General features: G+C 38.1%; 1 protein-coding gene across 14 annotated transcripts in view; it reads right to left on the reverse strand.

Annotated features, from left to right (window-relative positions):
• Positions 1 to 20,202, reverse strand: part of ILF3 (interleukin enhancer binding factor 3) — a 78,456-nt gene that overhangs the window by 22,855 nt on the left and 35,399 nt on the right. For 2 of the 14 annotated variants that reach the window (XM_087888484.1, XM_087888478.1), the window contains exons 14-20: positions 16,670 to 16,807; positions 16,401 to 16,574; positions 16,071 to 16,221; positions 15,701 to 15,754; positions 11,286 to 11,633; positions 6,167 to 6,280; positions 5,564 to 5,713 (exon numbers count right to left, since the gene is read on the reverse strand). In XM_087888484.1, the coding sequence (XP_087744610.1) occupies positions 5,583 to 5,713; positions 6,167 to 6,280; positions 11,286 to 11,633; positions 15,701 to 15,754; positions 16,071 to 16,221; positions 16,401 to 16,574; positions 16,670 to 16,807 (1,110 nt within the window). In that variant the 3' untranslated portion in view covers positions 5,564 to 5,582. Of the gene's footprint in view, positions 1 to 5,081; positions 5,714 to 6,157; positions 6,281 to 11,285; positions 11,634 to 13,179; positions 15,390 to 15,700; positions 15,755 to 16,070; positions 16,222 to 16,400; positions 16,575 to 16,669; positions 16,808 to 20,202 lie in introns of those variants that run through there. The other 12 variants (XM_087888482.1, XM_087888476.1, XM_087888486.1 and 9 more) reach the window with 6 other exon arrangements.

The following is a 20,202-nucleotide window of genomic DNA, read 5'->3' on the forward strand; positions in this document are numbered from 1 at the left end:
ACGAAGAAGAGGAAGTCAAACTATTCTCCAAAGCACCTGAGGGTAGAACAAGAAGCAATGAGTGGAAACTAATCAAGGAGAGAAGCAACTAAGGAGAAATTTCCTGACAGTTAGAACAATTAATAAGTGGAACAACTTGCCTGCAGAAGTTGTGAATGCTCCAACACTGGAAATTTTTAAGAAGTTGGATAACTATTTGTCTGAAGTGGTGTAGGGTTTCCTGCCTGGGCAGGGGCTTGGGCTAGAAGACATGCAAGGTCCCTTCCAACTCTGTTATTCTATTCTATTCTACTTTCTTTTCTGCTCTGAATACAATTTTGATTTTATTTTTTTCTGGAAATTTTTGATGTTTAAAATGCTTAATTAAACCTATATAAAAGAAATATATAAATTCTGAAATATTTTGCTTCTATTTGTAAATGTTTTAACCTACTCAATGAGAATTTGCTTCCATCTGAATGGAATCTGAATCTGACTCACTAAAGTTTGATCCAAATATATTTCAGAGCATTGATCCAAAATACTTCATTTAGATTGTTTGTTTTTGTTTTTTGAAGTTGTTCTTCTTACCTCCATTTTTTAAAAATGTCTTTATGTCTGTGTGCAGTTTGAATGCTTAGGTGCTCCATCCTATGGCATTGTTTGTTTGTTAGCAGCACAAGTTGTTGCCCTTTTAGGAATTGTTACAGATGGGTTAGCAATTACAATATGTAGAAAGAGAGATAAAATACGTAGGACATTTGATTAATGAAAGTAGTAAAAAAATAGCACCTGAAGGAGTTGAGGATTGGATCTTGAACAATATTGTGTTGGAGTAGTTGTATTGTAGCCTAGGGTTAGACTTGATTTAATGGATGTTCCCTTGGGGGGAAGGATTAATTTGTTTACAGATGGGAAGAGAAAGTAGTAGAAGGAAAAGATGGAGTTTTGGTCTATCTAGCTAGGAAGTTACCTTTAAGGTGGTCTGCACAGGCTTGTGAATTGTATGCCTTAAATCAAGCTTTGAATTCCTTTGAAGCTTGAGGCAATAATTTAGCTGACTTGGAAGTCAAGATGACAGTGGTAGGAGGAATTGAATATTTAATGTTATGAGGAGTTAAAGAAAATGGAGGCAGGCTCAGTTTACACACACACACACACACACACACACACACAAAAAGCAAGTATAGACTTGCTTTACACTTTTTGTCAGAAACAGGAGGTGTGCGTGTTGAAAATTTTATTTCACAAATTGTTTATAGATAAATGGTCCAGAAAAAGTTATGGAGATTGCTGCCAAGATGGGGAGAACTGCCCACATCCCGTGCAGACTTGGACTGGGGCAGTTGACTTCAACTGGGTTTGGCAGTATCTTCCCCCACTGGAAAAGGATTGGGTTTCTAGTGTTTTTAGCCTTTGCAGATCTCCTTCTCCTCCCGTTTTATCCCTCTGATCCAGCATATGGATCATCTCCTATCACTGGGATGGCAATCTTGGCCTCCTCAGTGTCCACTGACCCTCTCCCCTTAGATCAGCAAAACTCATGGTCCTTAAATGCTCCCCTAGTCCACCATTGACAGGAAGCATCCTGTCATAAGAAAAGGAAGGAAAATGAAAGGCCATATTGATACGAATCAATCTAATCTTTGCTCTTTGCTTCTGTTAAATATGTTGCTTGTGTGGCCAGCGTCGCGGAGACACGACGTGAACTTGAGGGCTCCCGAGAAGCGTCGATATCTCAACCGTTTTGGGGATCCATAGAGGATCATAGCCATCTCGTAGGGACGTTGAAGAACGGAGGCACGGGCTTGTGAACAGGGAAATTACAAATTCCCTGACGCACAGGCAAATAGCCTCCGACCCAATGATTGGGAAGACAGCCATCGGGAGCTGCCTCAAAGCTGGGGTGGCCACACAGAGAGAAGAAAGCGAGATGGATCGTCTGGGTGAGACTGAACTGTTGTCTTGGAAACAAGATTCCTTCTTTTTATTGTACTCCCTGTTTAAAAACTTTAAGTTGAAGAACAGCAAAAGTGGAAAGGGGAGGGAGCGGATGTATGACTACCTCCCCATTTCAGTAAACAGCGGTGAAAAAGTGGAGGCCATAAATAAAGACAATATTAAATATTGACAAATTAACTAAGTGAAAGAACAAAGAAGATATGAAATGAAATGACCTTGGACCAAATGACCAAGTTTTTTAAACTTGGTGACAGAGTTCTGATAATAACTAATAATTGGAAAAGAAAATAGAACCAGCTGGATAACTCATTAAATTCTTAGCTGTTTTCTTTCTACTTTTTGGACGTATAATTTTGGATTTTTGGATTCCTTTTTATAAGCTGGATCTGGAACTTCTTGGAATAAATTTTTGAATATATATATTTTTAATCCTTTTTTCTTTTTTTTTTTGTGCTGAGGGTTTATCTTTGTATTAATGGGGATTAAATACTTTTTATATCCCCTTCTCTTTTTTTGCTTTCTCTTTTTCTAATGTCTTATTTTTTGCTCACTCTTTTTTATCCTTGATAGACTTTTTTTTGGGGGGGGGGATTTTTCTTGCCCCTTTTTTTGTTCCCTTTAAATTTATGTGGATTAGGGTAACAAGAACCCAAAGATTTTGATTTTAATTTTGATTTTGAACTTGGGTTTAAATTAGAAGTGGAATTTGATTGCCTGGTGGTGGAACAGAGTGGAGGTTCAAGATTCTAAACGTGGATTATACTTGACATTTGGATTACAAATTTTGTGGTTTGAACACAAAGAATAAGATGAAGAAAATAACAGCACATTTATCCACGGCACAAAAGGCAGTAGATACTACAACACAACAAGATAAAACCAATATGGAATTAAAAAATATGCTACAAGCCATACATGAAGATCTTAAGGAACAAATAAACAAAGTAGATGAAGAATTAAAAGAGGTCAAAAGAGATGATGGGAAAAAGTGAACAACGACTGAAGATAGTGGAAGAAAAAGCAGAATCAACAGAGAAAAAAGTGGAAGAGATGGATCATAGACTTACAATCTGACAAAAATCAGGAAAGGACAATTATAACGTTGGAAATGGATAAGACTGATTATTATTTATGATTTCAAAACATTGAAGAAGGAAAAGGAGAGAATCTACCTGAAAAAATTGCGGAGATATTAGCAGAAGCAATGGAAGAGAGCAAAGAAAGATACTAAATGGGATCGTCAAGATCTTTAGAGTACATACAAGATATGCAATGAGAAATAACTTGCCTAGAGAAATACATGTCAGATTTACCAAGAAAACACTAAGAACAGAGATTTTACAGCTGATGAGAAACACGACGATAAAACAGAGAGAGGCACTGAAGCAAGTTCCAAGAAGGGTTAGAGATTTAAGAAAAGAATATCAATTTCTAACTAAATGTTTGATTGAAAGAGAAGTGAGTTTTAGATGGATGGTACCAGAAGGAATCTTGGTGAACTGGCAGGAACAAAGACATAGATTAAATACAATAGAGAAGGCAGAATTATTTGTGAATATATAGGATTTCAAGAGGAAGAGAGATCGAGAGAAGAAAGAGGGGCTGGAAGAGGAAAAGGAACAACCAAAAGAGACAACTAAAGAACAAGAAGAGCAATAAGAGGAGCAAGAGCAAAAGAAGCAAAAGAACAAAGGGAGCCAGATCCAGATCCACTAAGCACATAAATAAGTAAGACATGGAAGAAGAAATAAAAACGATACCAATAAATATAAATGGACTAAATTTGGCAATAAGAAGAAGAAAAACATTTAACAAATTAGAGAAGTTAAAATTAGATTATATGCTTGCAAGAAGTTCATATTAGAAAACAGCATAAAAAGTTTTTGGAGCAGATAAAATTGGGGACATTATATACATTATATAACGCTTGCTTGCCGAAGTAAAAGAGGAGTGGCACTATATATTAAAGACAATTCAATCTAAACAAATGTTTGAGGATGAGGAAGGAAGAGTATTAATGGTTGAAATAGTAATGAACCAAAAGAAAATATTGTTAGTAGCGATATATGCTCCAAATAAAAACCAAGAATTCTTTGCGAAACTACACAGAAAATTGCTTTACGCGTTGCTTAACGCATTGTAAGCCGCCCTGAGTCTCCGGAGAAGGGCGGCATATAAATTAAAGCAAAAAAAAAAAAAAAAAAGTAGAAGATAAAGATGTATTTATAATAGGAGACTTTAATGCAATTGTAAATAATGAGCTTGAAAGGAACAGCCTGTGCTTTGCTTCTACCTTAAGCACATTCTTTCCACAATCTTCCAGACTTGCCTGCTGATCACCCCTTTCTCAAGCAGCAGCAGCTGGGTAGAGGTGCGGGGGGGGAGCCAATTCTGACGGGACGCATGACTTTCTGCCTCATTTTAGCAGCAGCCTGAGCTCCAGGCCTGGCGGAGCGCAAACTGTGGTCACCGCCTGCTCCAGAGCCACAAGGTAAACTGCGGAAGAGAGGGGCCCTTGGCTGCGAGGTTGCCTGGTGGCATAGGCAGGGCTGGGGATATCAAGAGTGCACTGGAAACATCTCCAGGAGCCCAATGAGACAGAACTCCCAACCCTCGCTGGCTCAGCTGATCCATGGGCCGCAATTAAGGGATCAAGCAGCCATGAGGTGACTAGCGAAGGGCTGCCTCCTGTGCTGGCCATGCCCATCTCCTTCACTAGGGTTTATATTAGGCCCACCCCAAAAAACTAGGCTAGGACTTATTTTTCAGCTAGGTCGTATTTTCAGGGGAACATGGTATATTTTTTCAAGCCACAAAATATACTGCACATAATACAGAATCCAGGATGCCATCACAGTAGAAAAAGCATGCACAATCAAGGAACCTCATAATTCCACACTGCCTCATTTCTTACTAATCCTTTTAAAGAAATTAGACTTATGATAATTTCAGTTAATAAAAAAATCAAATGCACGTGAGTATTATTGGCATAATAGTTAGGATAAGTGAAGGGTATTTTAATAAAATTAATAAAAATATAACATAGTAACATTTCTTTAAAATTAAAAAATATTATTGGTGTTATTCTTTTACTTTTTAAGAAATAGTTTTGGGGCAGAATAACATTCTAGACAGACACATGAAGAGTTTATGTTTATTTGTCTACATTCAGCATAATCCAGGAACTGTCTGAATGACCCAGACATACAAACCCACTCTTTCCCACAAATTTTAAAAATAAATCACTTATAAAACTGAAAAACACTAAAGCATTAAAATACAGAAAGCTTTTTTAAACTCACTTCACAAAAGCAGAAGACATCCCTTATCCATTTAAAGCAATCCTGTATGTTAATACCTGAATTTAATTTAAACGAAAGAGGGATGTTGAACTCAAATTCTATTTAGACAAAAAAACTGAAATGGCAAACTAACAAACCATTAAATACACCATTAAATGTCCAAAATACAGCTAATTATGGAATCACAATGTACTCAACCATTAGTGACTGATATCACAAAGAGCACTGCAACATGGAAACAGGGTTTACATGTTTACTGTGATGCAATAAAACTTAATATTCAAAGGTTATGCAAATTTAGGAGAAACAAAGATACAGACCCATCAAGAACAAACTAGTTTATCTATACTGATAGTTCATGCTGTGGTCATTTCTGCCATATCCAGCTTGCGGAGGTTGGTAGGAATTGGGAGGTCCACTGTAATTCTGATTTGAAGCAGGAGAATTATAATTTGATTGAGAATATCCACCTAGAAAAATTGAAAGTTACATTAATATACCATTGTAAAAGCTACTTCAGTTATTTCCCATTATTATGCATAAGAATATTTAGAACACAGAACTAAACATAAACATTGCAACATGTAGGCTTTATTTCAGATCACTTAATATTTTACTATTGCTTCTTGACTAAGTGCTCTGGCATATATGCACATTTGGAGAACAGGACCTCTCAGCTTCAAGCTCTGATGTTTTCAAAGCATCCCATTCCTCTTCCCTCCTTCTTTTCTAATGCCTAGAGCTGAAAAAAATATCTTTCCTCTTGAGTTTTATTCATTACATTCATAGATTACATTCATTAAGAGTTAGGGATGCAAAGAGTATTGACACTTACCATAGATAACGGTTGGCCATTCAGCCAATACAACATTTCACTAACACAAAAGTATTTGCATGTCTAACTCTATACTGACCTTGCTTACCTTGGTAAGATGATCCTCCTCCACCTACTCCTCCCCCATAGCCACCAGCATTGTAGGAGGCACCTCCTGAACCATAGCTGTTTGCACCACCCCCTCCACGTCCACCACCATAATCTGCAATCAAAGAATGCATATTAAGTCACCTATATAAACTACTTTGAACGTATGTCTCCACTTTCTATATAGAAGATGCTCACCACTTCTTTCTGTGCAGTCCTAAAAGCTGCAACAAAAAACTATTCTGCGCCTGGATGCCAAAAACTACAATGCATGAATACTTTTCTATTATAGGTATTTCTCGATGAATGGCTAGTATGGGGCCCAGAATTTCCATAACATGATGGTTGTATGTTGCTATATCAAACTGACTGACCCAATTTAACATTTTGTGGTAGCTGTAAAACAAACATGGCAGGCATTAACCCATTGTCTGCATGGGCAGATTTTTTTTGCGGAAACAGGAAGTGAACACTGGTTTCCAGCAAAAAATAATAAATTGCTGTCATGTGACTGTGAGATGCTGCAAACGACCATAAAATGTGGTCATGTGACTGCAGGCCCCCTCATTGGAACTTAAAATCTGGATTGTAAGTACGTTGTGGGGTCTATCATAGGTCAAGAACTATTTCTATTCTGTTCAGGCCATCTTCTGCCTTTCTCCAAATGATGCTATCTAGATTTTGTTTATGTTTATTCAGGCAATTTTGAGATTCACAGGTGAACCCGGGTGAGGAGAACCAGACTATCATATTGCCACATTTCAATTCAACTTGTCAAGTTGTTTAAAATAAACTATCAAAATATTATTCTAAATTACTTCATCTAGTTCTCAGCTCAATATCTGTTAGTTCACAAGTTTAAATTGCTTTTTGAGTTTTAAATTGTTTCACAAGTTTCAAATTGCATTTTGTTCACTGCAATATTAGAAAACTTCCAAACAATTACAGGTAGTCCTCAATTTACAAGTTTGTCTAGTGACTGATCAGTTACAAAAGCATTAAAAAGTCACTTCAGCATTTTTCACACTTATTGCTGTTGCAGCAGCCCCATGGTCATGTAATCAAAACTCAAATGCTTGCAACTGGCTCATATTTATGATGGTAACAGTTCCCAAAGTCATGTGAGCACCTTTTGCAATCTTCTGACAAGCAAAGTCAATGGGAAAGCCAGATTTACTTAATAACCATGTTAAGTAAATCTGGTTAGATTTGCTTGTTAGCATGGTTACTAACTAACTAACAAGTGCAGTGATTCACTCAACTAATGTGGCAAGAAAGATAGTTAAGTGGAGCTAAATTCACTTAAGAAATGTCTCACAAAGCAACAAAAATTTGGGCTCAACTGTAGTCATCAGTTGAGGACTACCTCAACTGACACGACAACACAACTACTCATAAATACTATTTTCCCCAAAATAAGACCTACCCCGAAAATAAAGCCTAGCCCAATTTTAAGTGTGCGCCCAATATAAACCCTACCGCGAAAATAATCCCTAGTGGATGTGGTCAGCACGAGGCAGCGAGCGCATGCAGGCCAACAGTGTCTGTGCGCCTGCACAGCAGTTGAGTTGATTCCCTGTCCAAGCAGCAGGCAGAGGAGGGAGGGAGGCACAAGATCTGGATGTGCCACACAGGCCACAGGAAAGCCAAACCAGTGGTCCGTGGGAGGCTCATCTTCGTGTCTCTCTGCTTGCCTGCAGCCTGTGCAGCATGTCAGGATCACATGCAGGGCCGGATTTAGATGAAAAGAGGCCCTAGGCTATTCCACTTATGAGGCCCTTTCACCAGTGGTGGGATTCAATTTTTTTAACAACAGGTTCTGTGGGCGTGGCTTAGTTGGGGGTGTGGCTTGGCAATCATATGATGGTGGGTGTGGCTAGCTGGTCACGTGACTGTGTAGGCGTGGGTAGCTCGTCATGTGACCGGGTGGGCGTGGCTATGTGCATAGACTTTTTTCAGAGGGCTAAAAAAAGTCATTTCTGACTGGGCCTCGCACTTTTGACCGGTCCTCACACTTACGACCATCCTCACATTTATGCCTGTGCAGCTTTCTTAACAACCATGTCACTCATTTCACAACTGCTTTTCTTCACCATGGTGACAAGATAGGGCAAAAACGTAAAATGTGAGGACAGTCGTAAGTTCGAGGACTGGTCAAAAGTGCGAGGACCAGTCAAAAATAACTTTTTCAGCCCTCTGAGTAGTCCATATGCACAAAAGGACTACCCAGAGGGCTGAAAAAAGTCATTTCTGACTGGGCCTCACACTTTTGACCGGTCCTCACACTTATGACCATCCTCACATTTATGCCCGTGCAGCTTTCTTAACAACCATGTCACTCATTTCACAACTGCTTTTCTTCACCATGGTGACAAGATAGGGCAAAAACGTAAAATGTGAGGACAGTCGTAAGTTCGAGGACTGGTCATAAGTGCAAGGACCAGTCAAAAATAACTTTTTCAGCCCTCTGAGTAGTCCATATGCACAAAAGGACTACCCAGAGGGCTGAAAAAAGTCATTTCTGACTGGGCCTCGCATTTTTGACCGGTCCTCACACTTATGACCATCCTCACATTTATGCCCTTGCAGCTTTCTTAACAACCATGTCACTCATTTCACAACTGCTTTTCTTCACCATGGTGACAAGATAGGGCAAAAACGTAAAATGTGAGGACAGTCGTAAGTTCAAGGACTGGTCAAAAATGCGAGGACCAGTCAGAAATAACTTTTTCAGCCCTCTGAGTAGTCCATATGCATAAAAGGATACAGCAATAGAGAGGGATTGAAGGAAGGGAAGGGAAATTAGAGTAGGAGGGAGGGTAAGAGAGGGAGGAAGAGAGGAGGAGAAGGAGAAAGGAAGAGGAAGTAGGGAGGAGAAGAAGAGGGGGAGGAAGAGAAAGTAAGAAGGAAAGAAAAGAGAGAGGTGGTAGGTTTGAGGAGAAAGATTGCTGTACAATAAAAAAGATGAAAGGGAAGAAAGCCAACCCCAAACAAATATAAAGATATTAAGATAAAGAATGAATTGTTAAACTTTAAAGAATAAAAGAGAACAAATAGGAATAAATAACAATAATTAGAAACACACATACAAACATACAATGTATTTTCTTTGAACAGAGTATTTGGCCGGTTCACAAATTTAAACAGTGTTTAGTCATTTCAATTAAATTTACAATTTCTATATTTCCTTTTTGCCATATTTATTCCTCATCTATTTTTGTAAAAAACCAGTATTACCCTTCATCCTCATCTCTAATCTTAATCAAATTCAATTTTTCCCTTCTATTCTATATTATACCCCTTCCCATTGTCATCTATTTTTATATCCATCCTCACATTGGTTAATTATGTAATATTAGTTGTTTAATATAAATTCAACATTTTAATATAAATCAATTAGTTATATAACTACCTTTTTTGTATATTAATCAATATGAACATGAATATTCCAATTATTTCCATGCAATCCAATTTCTTACAAATCCATTAATTATATTTACCAATAATAATAAACCAAATAATTTCCCCCATATATTCCTCCAAACCACAACTTAACCGTTTCTGCTTTCAACACAATATACAATTAATAGTATCTCAATTATTACAATTCCCTAGTTAAATAGAGCTTTTTTTCTTTTGTGTTTTAAAATCTCCTCTTTTTCCCTAAATTTCCCGTTGTTTGCACCTATCTTTTTTGGTGAGGAAAAAGAAAAGAAATCTGCCTGCCTAATTTTCCAACGTGCAAAGCCAACAGCCTGCTTTACTTTCTCTTTCGTTTTTCAGTATAGCTAGGGGGAAAAAAATCTGCACTTTCCAAGCAAGCAAAAGAGCACTGAGCAAAACAGCTGAGAGCAAATCAGCTGGGGGTCGGGAGCCGATCTAAGCAAGGGCTAATTAGCCTATGCTGAAGCTCCGGGGGCCAATAAAATTACAAAAAAAAACACCGAAACCTTTGTTAAATTGCTGGCTCCCCCGCCCCTCGCCCACCACTATTTATTGGCAATAAATAGTGGTGAGGAGGGGCGGGGCAAGCCAGCAATTTAACAAACGGTTCGGCTGCACCACTGGCTCTAGGGCGGCCCTTTGAAGCCCCGCGGCAAGAATTTTAAGTTTTTTTTTCCTCTAGCCATCAGAGGCAGCAATAGACTGGGAGTGGGCAGGGTAAGCGAACGGCCGGCGATCCAACAGAGCAGAGAGTGAGGGTGAGTGAAGTCTGGAAGCTGCTTTCTCCATCTGGAGCCGGTGGGGAACCACGTGGCAGCCCACGTGGATCCCAGGCAGCGGAACTCAGGCTAGGGAAGGGGTGGGCAATTGTGGCTCTTTTACAACCTGTGGCCTTCAACTCCCAGAATTCCTGAGACAGCCAAGCTGTCTCAGGAATTCTGGAAGTTGAAGTCCACAGGTTGTAAAAGAGCCACAATTGCTTACCCCTGGCTACAGTAGGCTGGCGCCGCGCGGGTGGGAGGCGAGGGGCGGGCGAGCCAGCAATTTAACAAAGGGCTCGGCCGAACCCCCTAGAACCCCCAGAATCCCACCACTGTGTAGGCCCCTCTTGATCTTGAGGCCCTAGGCTGAAGCCTAGTTAGCCTATAGGAAAATCCGGCCCTGATCACATGCCTTCCACCCTGCACCTCTGCACAAAGACAAACCTCCCAGTCAGCTGCCTGTTCCAGATCAACTCTTGGCTTTCCCAGTCTTTCCAGATCGCATGCCTCACCCGCCCCTGCCTGGACAGGGAATCAACTCACCTGCACTGCACGGGCTGCCAAGGGACCAGTGGGCTGCTGCCGCCGCATACCATTGGTCCCTATGCGCTTGCCTCTTACACAAGCGCCAGGCTGGGGAGGGGAGAAGCACCCAGTTGGGCTGATCATCCTGAAATCATGTTTCCCCAAAAGTAAGTCCTAGTGCTTATTTTGGAGCCCCAAAAATATTAGACCGGGTTTTATTTTTGGGGAAACACGGTAGCGGTGCTTAAGCCAGTAATTATTTTTTGAACTATTCCCAGCTTTTCTGTCATGTCTTTAAGCATATTTATTTATCATAAACCAGAACTAAGCTTATGCAGTATCTATTTGAATATTTCTCAACTCCCACCCCACCATCCACAAGAAACTCACTGAATTTACTTTCATAATTGTAGTCTGATCCTCCGCCACTGCCACCAGGAGAGTTGTAGGAATTTGAGTAAGCAGAATAGTTGCCTTGGTTATAACCCTTCTGCTTGCCTTGTGGCGGACCATAATTGCCATATTGGTTTTGGTTATATGATTGTTGCTGTTGGCCTTGATGGGACTGATACCCTGAGCCATAAGAAGGTTTCTGCTGTCCACCATGTTGTTTTTTCCCAGCATGCTTAGGAGGAGCAGGAGTGCTGTAGTCACCACCTTGATAATAGGAACCATAGCCAGAAGAACCACCTCCTCCTCCTGTATTGCCCGAATGGCCACCATTACTGTAAAACTGGCCTAAAGAGAAGAGAGCAGGGTCAACCACTATGAAGGCAATACTCATGTTCAATATACCATAGTCATGAATGTGACAGTGTGAAATTGTTCTGAACTGATCTCTTCTCAATTAAGGAACATTAAGTAGGCTGTCTGCAAAATAAAAAACAAAAACAATTGCCAAATGAAATGCCCTAATTCCTGTTGACAATTGTAAGGACTGAATACAGTATATAGTTCTGCCATGAAGTATACACCATGTGCACTATTAGGCAAGGGTTTTTTTAGGATTAATTTTATTATTGAACACCTACAGTGCTCTTGGTCACTCCAAAATGTTAATAAATCTCAAACTTGAATATTTAAGAGGTTTTGGCTTTCTTCAGGGAATATCTATTTGTGCACAATTATTGGGCAATTATTAATATGCAGATTATGCAACTAAATGAAAATTGAAAATTGTTTCCCCTCGCTTGTTTATTTTCATCTGTTAAAGTGAGAATAATCAACAACTAAAAAAGTTACAAACATTTCTGACATTTAAAAAAAAATTAAGTGACCAATATAGCCACCCTTTTCAATAACAGTCACAAGCCTTCCATTCATGGAGTCTGTCAGTTTCTTGATCTGTTGACAATCAACTTTTTGTGCAGCAGGAACCACAGCCTCCCAGACACTGTTCAGAGAGTTGTACTATTTTCCTTCACCGTAAATCTTCCCTTTAAGGGCCCACAAGTTCTCCATAGGATCACATGAGGAAGGGGGCCATGTCATTATTTAAGGCCTTTACTGGCTAACCACGCAGTGGAGTACTTCGATGCATGAGATGGAGCATTGTCCTGCATAAAAATCATGGTCTTCTTGAAAGATGCAGACTTCTTCCGGTACTGCTTGAAGAAAGTGTATTTTAAAAACTGGCAGTAAGTTTGGGAACTGACTTTGAGTCCATCTTTGACCTGAAAAGGTCCAACTAGCTCAACTTTAATACCAGCCCATACCAGGACCCCATCTCCACCTTGCTCATGTCTGAGTTGAAGTGGAGCTCTGTGTCTGTTACTGATCCAGCCATGGTCTGTCGCCTGTTACTGATCCAGATCCATCTGGTCTGTCAAGAGTCACTCTCATCTCATAAATCCATAAAATCTTTGAAAAATCTGTCTTCAGATATTTCTTGGCCCAGTCTTGCCACTTCAATTTATTTGGTTTTATTCAGTGGTGGTTGGGTTTCAGCCTTCCTTAACTTGGCCATGTCTCTGAGCACTGAACATCATGTACTTCTGGGCACTCGAGGTAGTTGCAGTTCTGGAATATAACAGCACTGGAGATAGTGTGGTAGCTTCACATGTGATTCTTCTCAAATCTTTGTCAGTTAATGTGCGTCTTTTGTTTTCAACACGTTTCTTGCGACCCTGTTGACTATTTGCAACAAAACATTTGATGGTTCTGTGATCATGCCCCAATATCTTAGCAATTTCAAGAGTGCTGCATCCCTCTGAAAGACTTTGACTTTTCAGACTCAGTTAAATCTTTTTGACCCATTTTGCCTGAGAAAAGAAGCTGCCTAATAATTATGCACACTTTAATATAGGATGTTGATCGCTTAGGACACACCCTCATTACAGAAATAAACATCACCTGATATCCTTATGGATATATAATTATTGGATAATAAGCATTCAAGTTTATACAGCTTGGGGGTGGAAAATATACATAAAAATGATATGGTCAAAATACTCACTTGCCTAATAATTATGCAATATATCATATACATTACATTAATTAGTCCTACCATGTTGAGATGCATGTAATTCAAAATAATCTAATACAGCATTTTGCACAATGTCAGCTTTTTGTAAATAGCAATTTTCCACGTTAGAATTAAAAATTATTCCAAATATTAAATATATTTTAGTTGGTAACAGAATGCAAAATAGAAATGGTGACAGCTGAAAACAAAATCAAAGTACTAACAACAATGTGCACAGTATATATACTCTGCACAAAATGTTCCCTGCATGGCACAGGCAGAAACACATGCATTCTTGGTGTACGGCGAGAGCAGAGCAAAGTCAAAGCCACTAATGGGAAGTAATACACAAGAAGAAATGTACAAAAGTAACGGGAAGGAATGAACAGAAAGACTGGCAGGTGGGCTTAGAGCACAAGCTATCTAAAGGAAAGGACTTGGATGTTCTAGCCTTTCCCATAAGATCCCTTTAGATCAGGGGTGTCAAACTGGCGGCCCGCAGGCCAGATGCATCACGTGCATGCCACACACACCCCAGCTCCACGAATGGGAAAACCATCGTGAAACGTCCTGTGACAGCAACATGATACAGCAAGTTTGACACCAGTGCTCTAGATTGTGCCCTGATCAAAACCTGAAAAAAATAAAAATGTCTTCTGAGCCATTGCATACTCATTTTGTCTTTGGGGAAAAATTCATTTAATGCATAGTGCTATTCATTTTAAAGGGTTTGGCTCTCTACTTAGAATTCAATTTGAAGTTTATGTCTCAAGTTATGTACAACCAGAGATTTTTTTGTTAAAGGAACACAAAACACTACATCAGTTCTGACACATAATTAGCATACAAGTTATCAATTATTATGCTTAATAAAATCATAAAGCTACATGCTTAAAAAGTGGGAAAAGTTATAAGTGAACTCAGTTGTGGTTCAGCAAGGTCATATACAAAGAAACATAAACCTGGTTACTTGGAGTAATTTTACTTCTTAATCCAAATTATTCCTAAAACACATTCAGAACAACTGCTTTTAAGAAAGAATTTTTTACTTAAGTTTTGTTTTTAAATTGATACCAAATGTCATTTTTATGTTTAGAGCCTTTTTTCAAATTCATATCTCCATTGTACTTCCACTTATTTCATTAATTACTAATTTAGTACATTTAACATTGATCCTAAGACAACAATCAGACTGAGCACATTTAATATGACTACTAAAGCAAAGAGAACCAAACAATCCATTTATTAAAAATGTTAATAATTTGTTCATTCCCTGTGCTTTTCAATGTTCAGTAGTTTTCATGTCTTGTGATACTACATTTATCTTCTAGGGACATGTACCGGAGAACAAGAAAAAAGAGCCACATCCTATAAGAACTGCAACAAACCCACTGCAGTTAACCAAACCATTGAAATGTTAAAGATAATACAACCCAACAAGTGTAACTCAGACTTGCACGTTATATTAATGTAAGAAACCAATGGATGTAGAGATTAAAATCAGCACATATAAATCAAGAATATGCATGCTCAAAATTTAGGCTGTTGTAGTTTCAGAATTATTAAAAGGAATTTCGCCTTATTACAAGCATTTACCCACTTTTTGGGACTGAAATCTGTACAAAATCTCTTGAAAATTTAAGACAAAAAGGTAGCATATTTTTGCAAATTTTGTTTAAATAAAATGCTTTCCATAAAAAGCAAAGGCCTTTTGCTTGTAAGCAGAACAGAGTTGGCTCTTATTGTGCACAATGCAAGGACATTCCTTAAACCTTTGCTCCCCAATAGTGTACATCCATATGATCAAAGGCAAGTCACAATTAAAACTGCCACTGTTTGTAGGCTAAGTTTCAGAAAGCTGCGGTGAAAAGCCTCTTGAGAAACCCAGTGAAGCACAGGGACACAGCACGAACACATTGGTTTTGGAGTTCGAGAAAATTGGAGTAAAAAGTTGTTTTATGTGCAATACTTTTAGATGATCTAGGAAGACCCAAAATCATGATAGCCGTAGCAGTCTGTGAAAAAGTCACCTACAAAAGGGGGAGACAGAGCAGAGGAAAAAAAATTAGAATTTTTGAAAATGGCAAAATGTGCCACATTTTTAAAAATTATTTTTTATTTCTCTGCTCCCGTCATCCCCCTCCCCATCAAAGGCCTTTCAAAGCAAAATTGTGTATTTTAGGGAGAACTGTTTTACAAAAATGGTGTATTGCTTCACTTGGCTTAAAGCAGAGAAATTTAAAATCAACTTTAAAGAGATATTTGGTCATTTCATTATGCAAAATAATACTGAGTTTGTTACCCCAGAGTGTTGTCTATTTTTTTCCCATTAAACACTTACTATAGCCTGCTGTTGCAGAGTTGCCACCATAGCCATAACTTCCATATCCAGCCCCTAGAAAAATACCAAAAACATTATACAATTTGAAGTATGTTAAATGAATTGAGTTTTTATGCTTGCACAATATCTAAATATTTTGACACATACAAAGTGGATTCTAGAGAACCTAGTCTATTCAGTATTTCCCAAACCCAGCAACATTTGGCTACCCAAATGGAGCTAACCCAAATAGAGTAGCCAAATTCCAAATGTTACAAATAGAATAAGCTCAAACTTAAGATATAACATTTCAAAGGTAAATTAAGTTGCATAAGGCAACATAATATTGTTTCTAAATGTCATAGTGCTAAATAAAAGTAATGTAACTCACCAGCATTCATATAACCTCCATGATTGGCACCACCAAATCCACCTCTGCCCCGGCCCCGGCCCCGGATATTTCCTCTACCCCGGCCCCGCATGTTTGGAGGAGGAGGTACTTCAGCATGCATAGGCCCTGCCATACCATAGCCTGGATTATGCTGTTGAAATCAGAAAAATGTAAGAAAAGTGTTTATTCCTGGCTCTGGCCATTTAAAGCACCTGAAAACTGCATAGTCAAATGTGCTTTAAAATATCTATCAAACTTTTAAGCCTGAGTTTTTAAAGAAATGCACGGGTTATTTCCAATATAATCATAAACTGTAGTGCTTATGCCCACCTTTACAGGAAATTTTGGTCCACCTCGTGCTGGCATAGGGGCTCTTTTCTTCTTCTGCTCCACTGGAAGGGGAGCATCTGGAAAAAGCTTTTCTAATGCAGCCAGTGCAGCATAAGCTTTTGCCACCTTTTTATTTGAACCAGCTCCTTGGAACTTCTGGCCATCAACCTCAACCTTCGAAATGAGAAATGATTTCAGGAACAGAACTATAACTTTGACAAAATATAACAGAAATTATGAGTACAGTTTTGTGGACCAAGTCATCTTACCTCCATCACAAACCGTTTGTCATGGCTGCCACCAGTTTCTGAAATCAGCTCATATTTTAAGCCACGCCGTTTCTCATTGAGTTCCATAACTGGGTTTTTTCCATGCTTGGTCAGTATTGGTCCCTGCTGTTTCACATTCTAAGTAAAAACATCACAATGAAAATATGTCTAATTAAATGTTAAAAAGCACTAATATTTCCTCCAATATTTCAAAACTATAACTTACAAGTTAAAGAAAGGTTAAGTGCACACCAAACCAATTACTTACATTATCCTGGCCCTAAATTTATAAAGTATCTAAATAAGCCAGCACAGACCTATTGATTTTTAGCCAGTTTGTTAGAAATATCCTCAATGCATAGCAACATGCTCTGGACAGAAGCTAATATGCAAATCACTAAGATTTGCACAGTGATAACATAGTTTAGTAATTATTTCCTTAAACAGACCAGAAAGGTGTTTTCTAGAAAATATGATTCTATAAGGAACACCCTTAGAAGTGTTAGTGATAAGAGAGGCGTGGCCAGGGTTGCGGCAATACGATGGGCTCTTTGAGACCTCTTAAAGAGCCGTCGATATCTCTGTTGTCCGGGGGTCCAAAGTGACCTAAGTCGTTCTGTAGGGAACAAGAGGAGCACGGACCAACCAGCACAGGGAGACTGCAAACTTCCTGGCTGGATCGGAAGAAGCTCCTTAAATCAGGCTGCAGAGAAGTCGCTAGGAAGCTGGGGCGGCCGCAATGGAAGAGAGGAAAAGGAGACAGCGTGTGACATCGAGGTGAGAAAAGATTTGATTTTTTGAAAAAAGTTTTTCTCTTCATACCCACTGGTAACAAAATAGTATGGAAAAGAGTAGCTGAGAGTAACAAGTGGGAGCGGGTGTGTATTTGCTCTCACTTCCAGCATTTTGGCGGCAAGGAAAGCGAAAGTAAAAAGATTTTTCCCCCCTTCTGATTAAGAAAAGGGAATGATTTGGGAAACCTTAAAAATCAGGATCAACCAACCTGTGAAGATTGAATCCCACTTTTTTTCTAATGTGATGGAATGGTGGTAATTGATTATGAATCAAACTTTGAACAGTTTTAACTAAAAACAGTAAAGGATATTGAAAGCGCTTTGCCTTACTGAATGAACTAGCCTTTTCCCTTCTGCCATCTAGTGGCAGAAGGGGGGAAAAAAGGATTTGACTTATACTGAAGAAATTCTAGCTAAGGCTGACCTTGACAACTTTGACTGAATGATAAGAAAACAGATGTGCAAGAGAGAAAGATTGGATTCTGAATTTTATTTTTGGCTTTTAAATCTCTATTTTTTTTGTGCTTAGTTTTTTATTTACCCATTTATGAATACTTTGAAGTATTGTTTGAGCTCTGCTGTGGTGGATAAAAAGAAGATATTTTGCTCTACATTTTGTTCTTTTTTTTTCTTCTTCTCGCTGGTGCTTTTTTTCAATATATGCTCTCTTACTATTGGATTGGAAGAGAGCTAGATTAGTTAGAATTTGGATTAAGACAAGAAGAGTCAGAAGAAAAGTTTTGTTTGGATTTTTATTTTTTACTTTTATCTTTTTTTCTCTAGTGTTAAAGATTTATTTTAACTATTTTTTTCTTTTTTGGGCTTTTTGATTTTTTCCCTTCCTTCTATTTTAATGCTGTATTGGTAACAGTTTAGGCATTTTATTTTTGGGGGAGTGATCGATTTTTATTTTTTATTTTTCTATTTTTGATTTTTTCTAATCCAACCATCGGGAAGGATTAGATACTTGGAACCATACGTGGATTACAAATCTATTTTAAAGTATGGAAATGAAGAAATTTACAGCACATTTACACTCAACAGCAAGCCCCTCATCAACAGAAACACAGAAAACTTCAGAGACGATGGAGTTAAAAAATCTTATACAATCCTTTCATAATGATTTGAAGCAGGATTTAAAAGAAATGAAAGAGTTGACTGGGAAAAATGAAGAAAGAATTCAAAAAGTAGAAGAAAAAGCACAGATGACAGAAAAGAAAGTTGAGGAATTAGAAGAAAAGCTCGTATCAGCTGACAAAATTCAAGAAAAAACAATTATCCCATTGGAAATGGAACATTCTGATTATTATCTAAGATTTCAAAACATAGAAAAAGAAAAAGGAGAAAATTTGCCTGAGGTGATTGTTGAAATACTGGCAGAAGTCATGGAACAACCTAAGGAAAAGATTCTAAACGAGATTGACAAGGTCAATGAGATACGCAATGAGAAATAAATTACCGAGAGAAGTACATGTAAGATTTACAAAGAAAGCATTGAAAACAGAGATATTACAAATAGTAAGAAGTACAACATTGAAATACAAAGATAAAGAAATTGTAGTACTGAGACAAATACCCAGAAGAGTTAAGAGATTTGAGGAGAGAATACAATTTTTTAACAAAACTTTTTTAAAAAATAGATCTTTATTATTTATTTACAGATAAAAAAACATGTGTAATTTTCAAACAAATATAAGTTATATATGGGTATACAACACAACACATAAAGACAACCACAAAGAAGGACTAACTGGGTGTCGTATCGAACCCCCAAATACTTATTCATAGTTACATCCCGGTAAATCCTTTTGTTCAATTAGCGTTGACTATTTTGATTACCAATCGCGTATTTAAATACCAAACCAAAATGAGATAACATTATAATTAAGTATATATTTAATATTATGTTATTTATTCTATATTTGTCCACTTCTTTAGCCATAAATACCAGCGTTCCCAGTTGCTGTAGTATATGGATTCTTTTTTTGTCTCTTAGGATATACATTAATTTGTCCAATTCGACACAATTCAATATCTTATTTATTATAAGTTGATCTGATGGTGTATTTACATTTTTCCAATGCTGGGCAAGTGCCATTCTCGCAGCTGTTGTAATATGGATGAATAAGTGCCAGTCTTGTTTGCCCACATCTTTTAGTTTGATTCCAAGTAAGTAAGTAAGAATCTGGAGTTAGGGGGAAACTTGCACCTGTTATCTCGTTCAACCATTTTTGAATCTTTTCCCAAAATTTCCTGATCTGAGGGCAGGTCCACCACTGGTGAAAGAAAGTACCCCTGGCTGAATTGCACTTCCAACATTTATCTGAGGATCCAGGGAACATTTTAGCTATCCTATCTGGTGGGAGGTACCACCCATAGATCATTTTATCAAAGTTCTCCTTAAATGCCGCTGATAATGTCAATTTCATTGATCTATTCCATATTCCCTGCCATTCTTCAAGTTGCATCCGTCTTCCTAAGTTTCTTCCCCAGGCAATCATCGTATCTTTTACTATCTCCTCAGCTGTATAGCTTGATAATAAAAGATTATAGGTCTGAGACCTATAATCTTTGTTTCAACACCCAGAAGGTGTCTATTTAGCGGTTGTGTCGTTTGGTAAATACCATACTCGTTTGTCTTTTCTGAATCTAGCTTGAATTTGGGCATATGACCACCAATCTATATCTATTCCTTTTACTTGAAGTTCCTTTCTTGATATTAAGTTCCCTCCTCCATCC

The sequence above is a fragment of the Pantherophis guttatus genome, chromosome 2, assembly GCF_059756535.1.
Source record: "Pantherophis guttatus breed Tessera chromosome 2, ASM5975653v1, whole genome shotgun sequence".
In the NCBI taxonomy this organism is placed as follows: Eukaryota; Metazoa; Chordata; class Lepidosauria; order Squamata; family Colubridae; genus Pantherophis; species Pantherophis guttatus.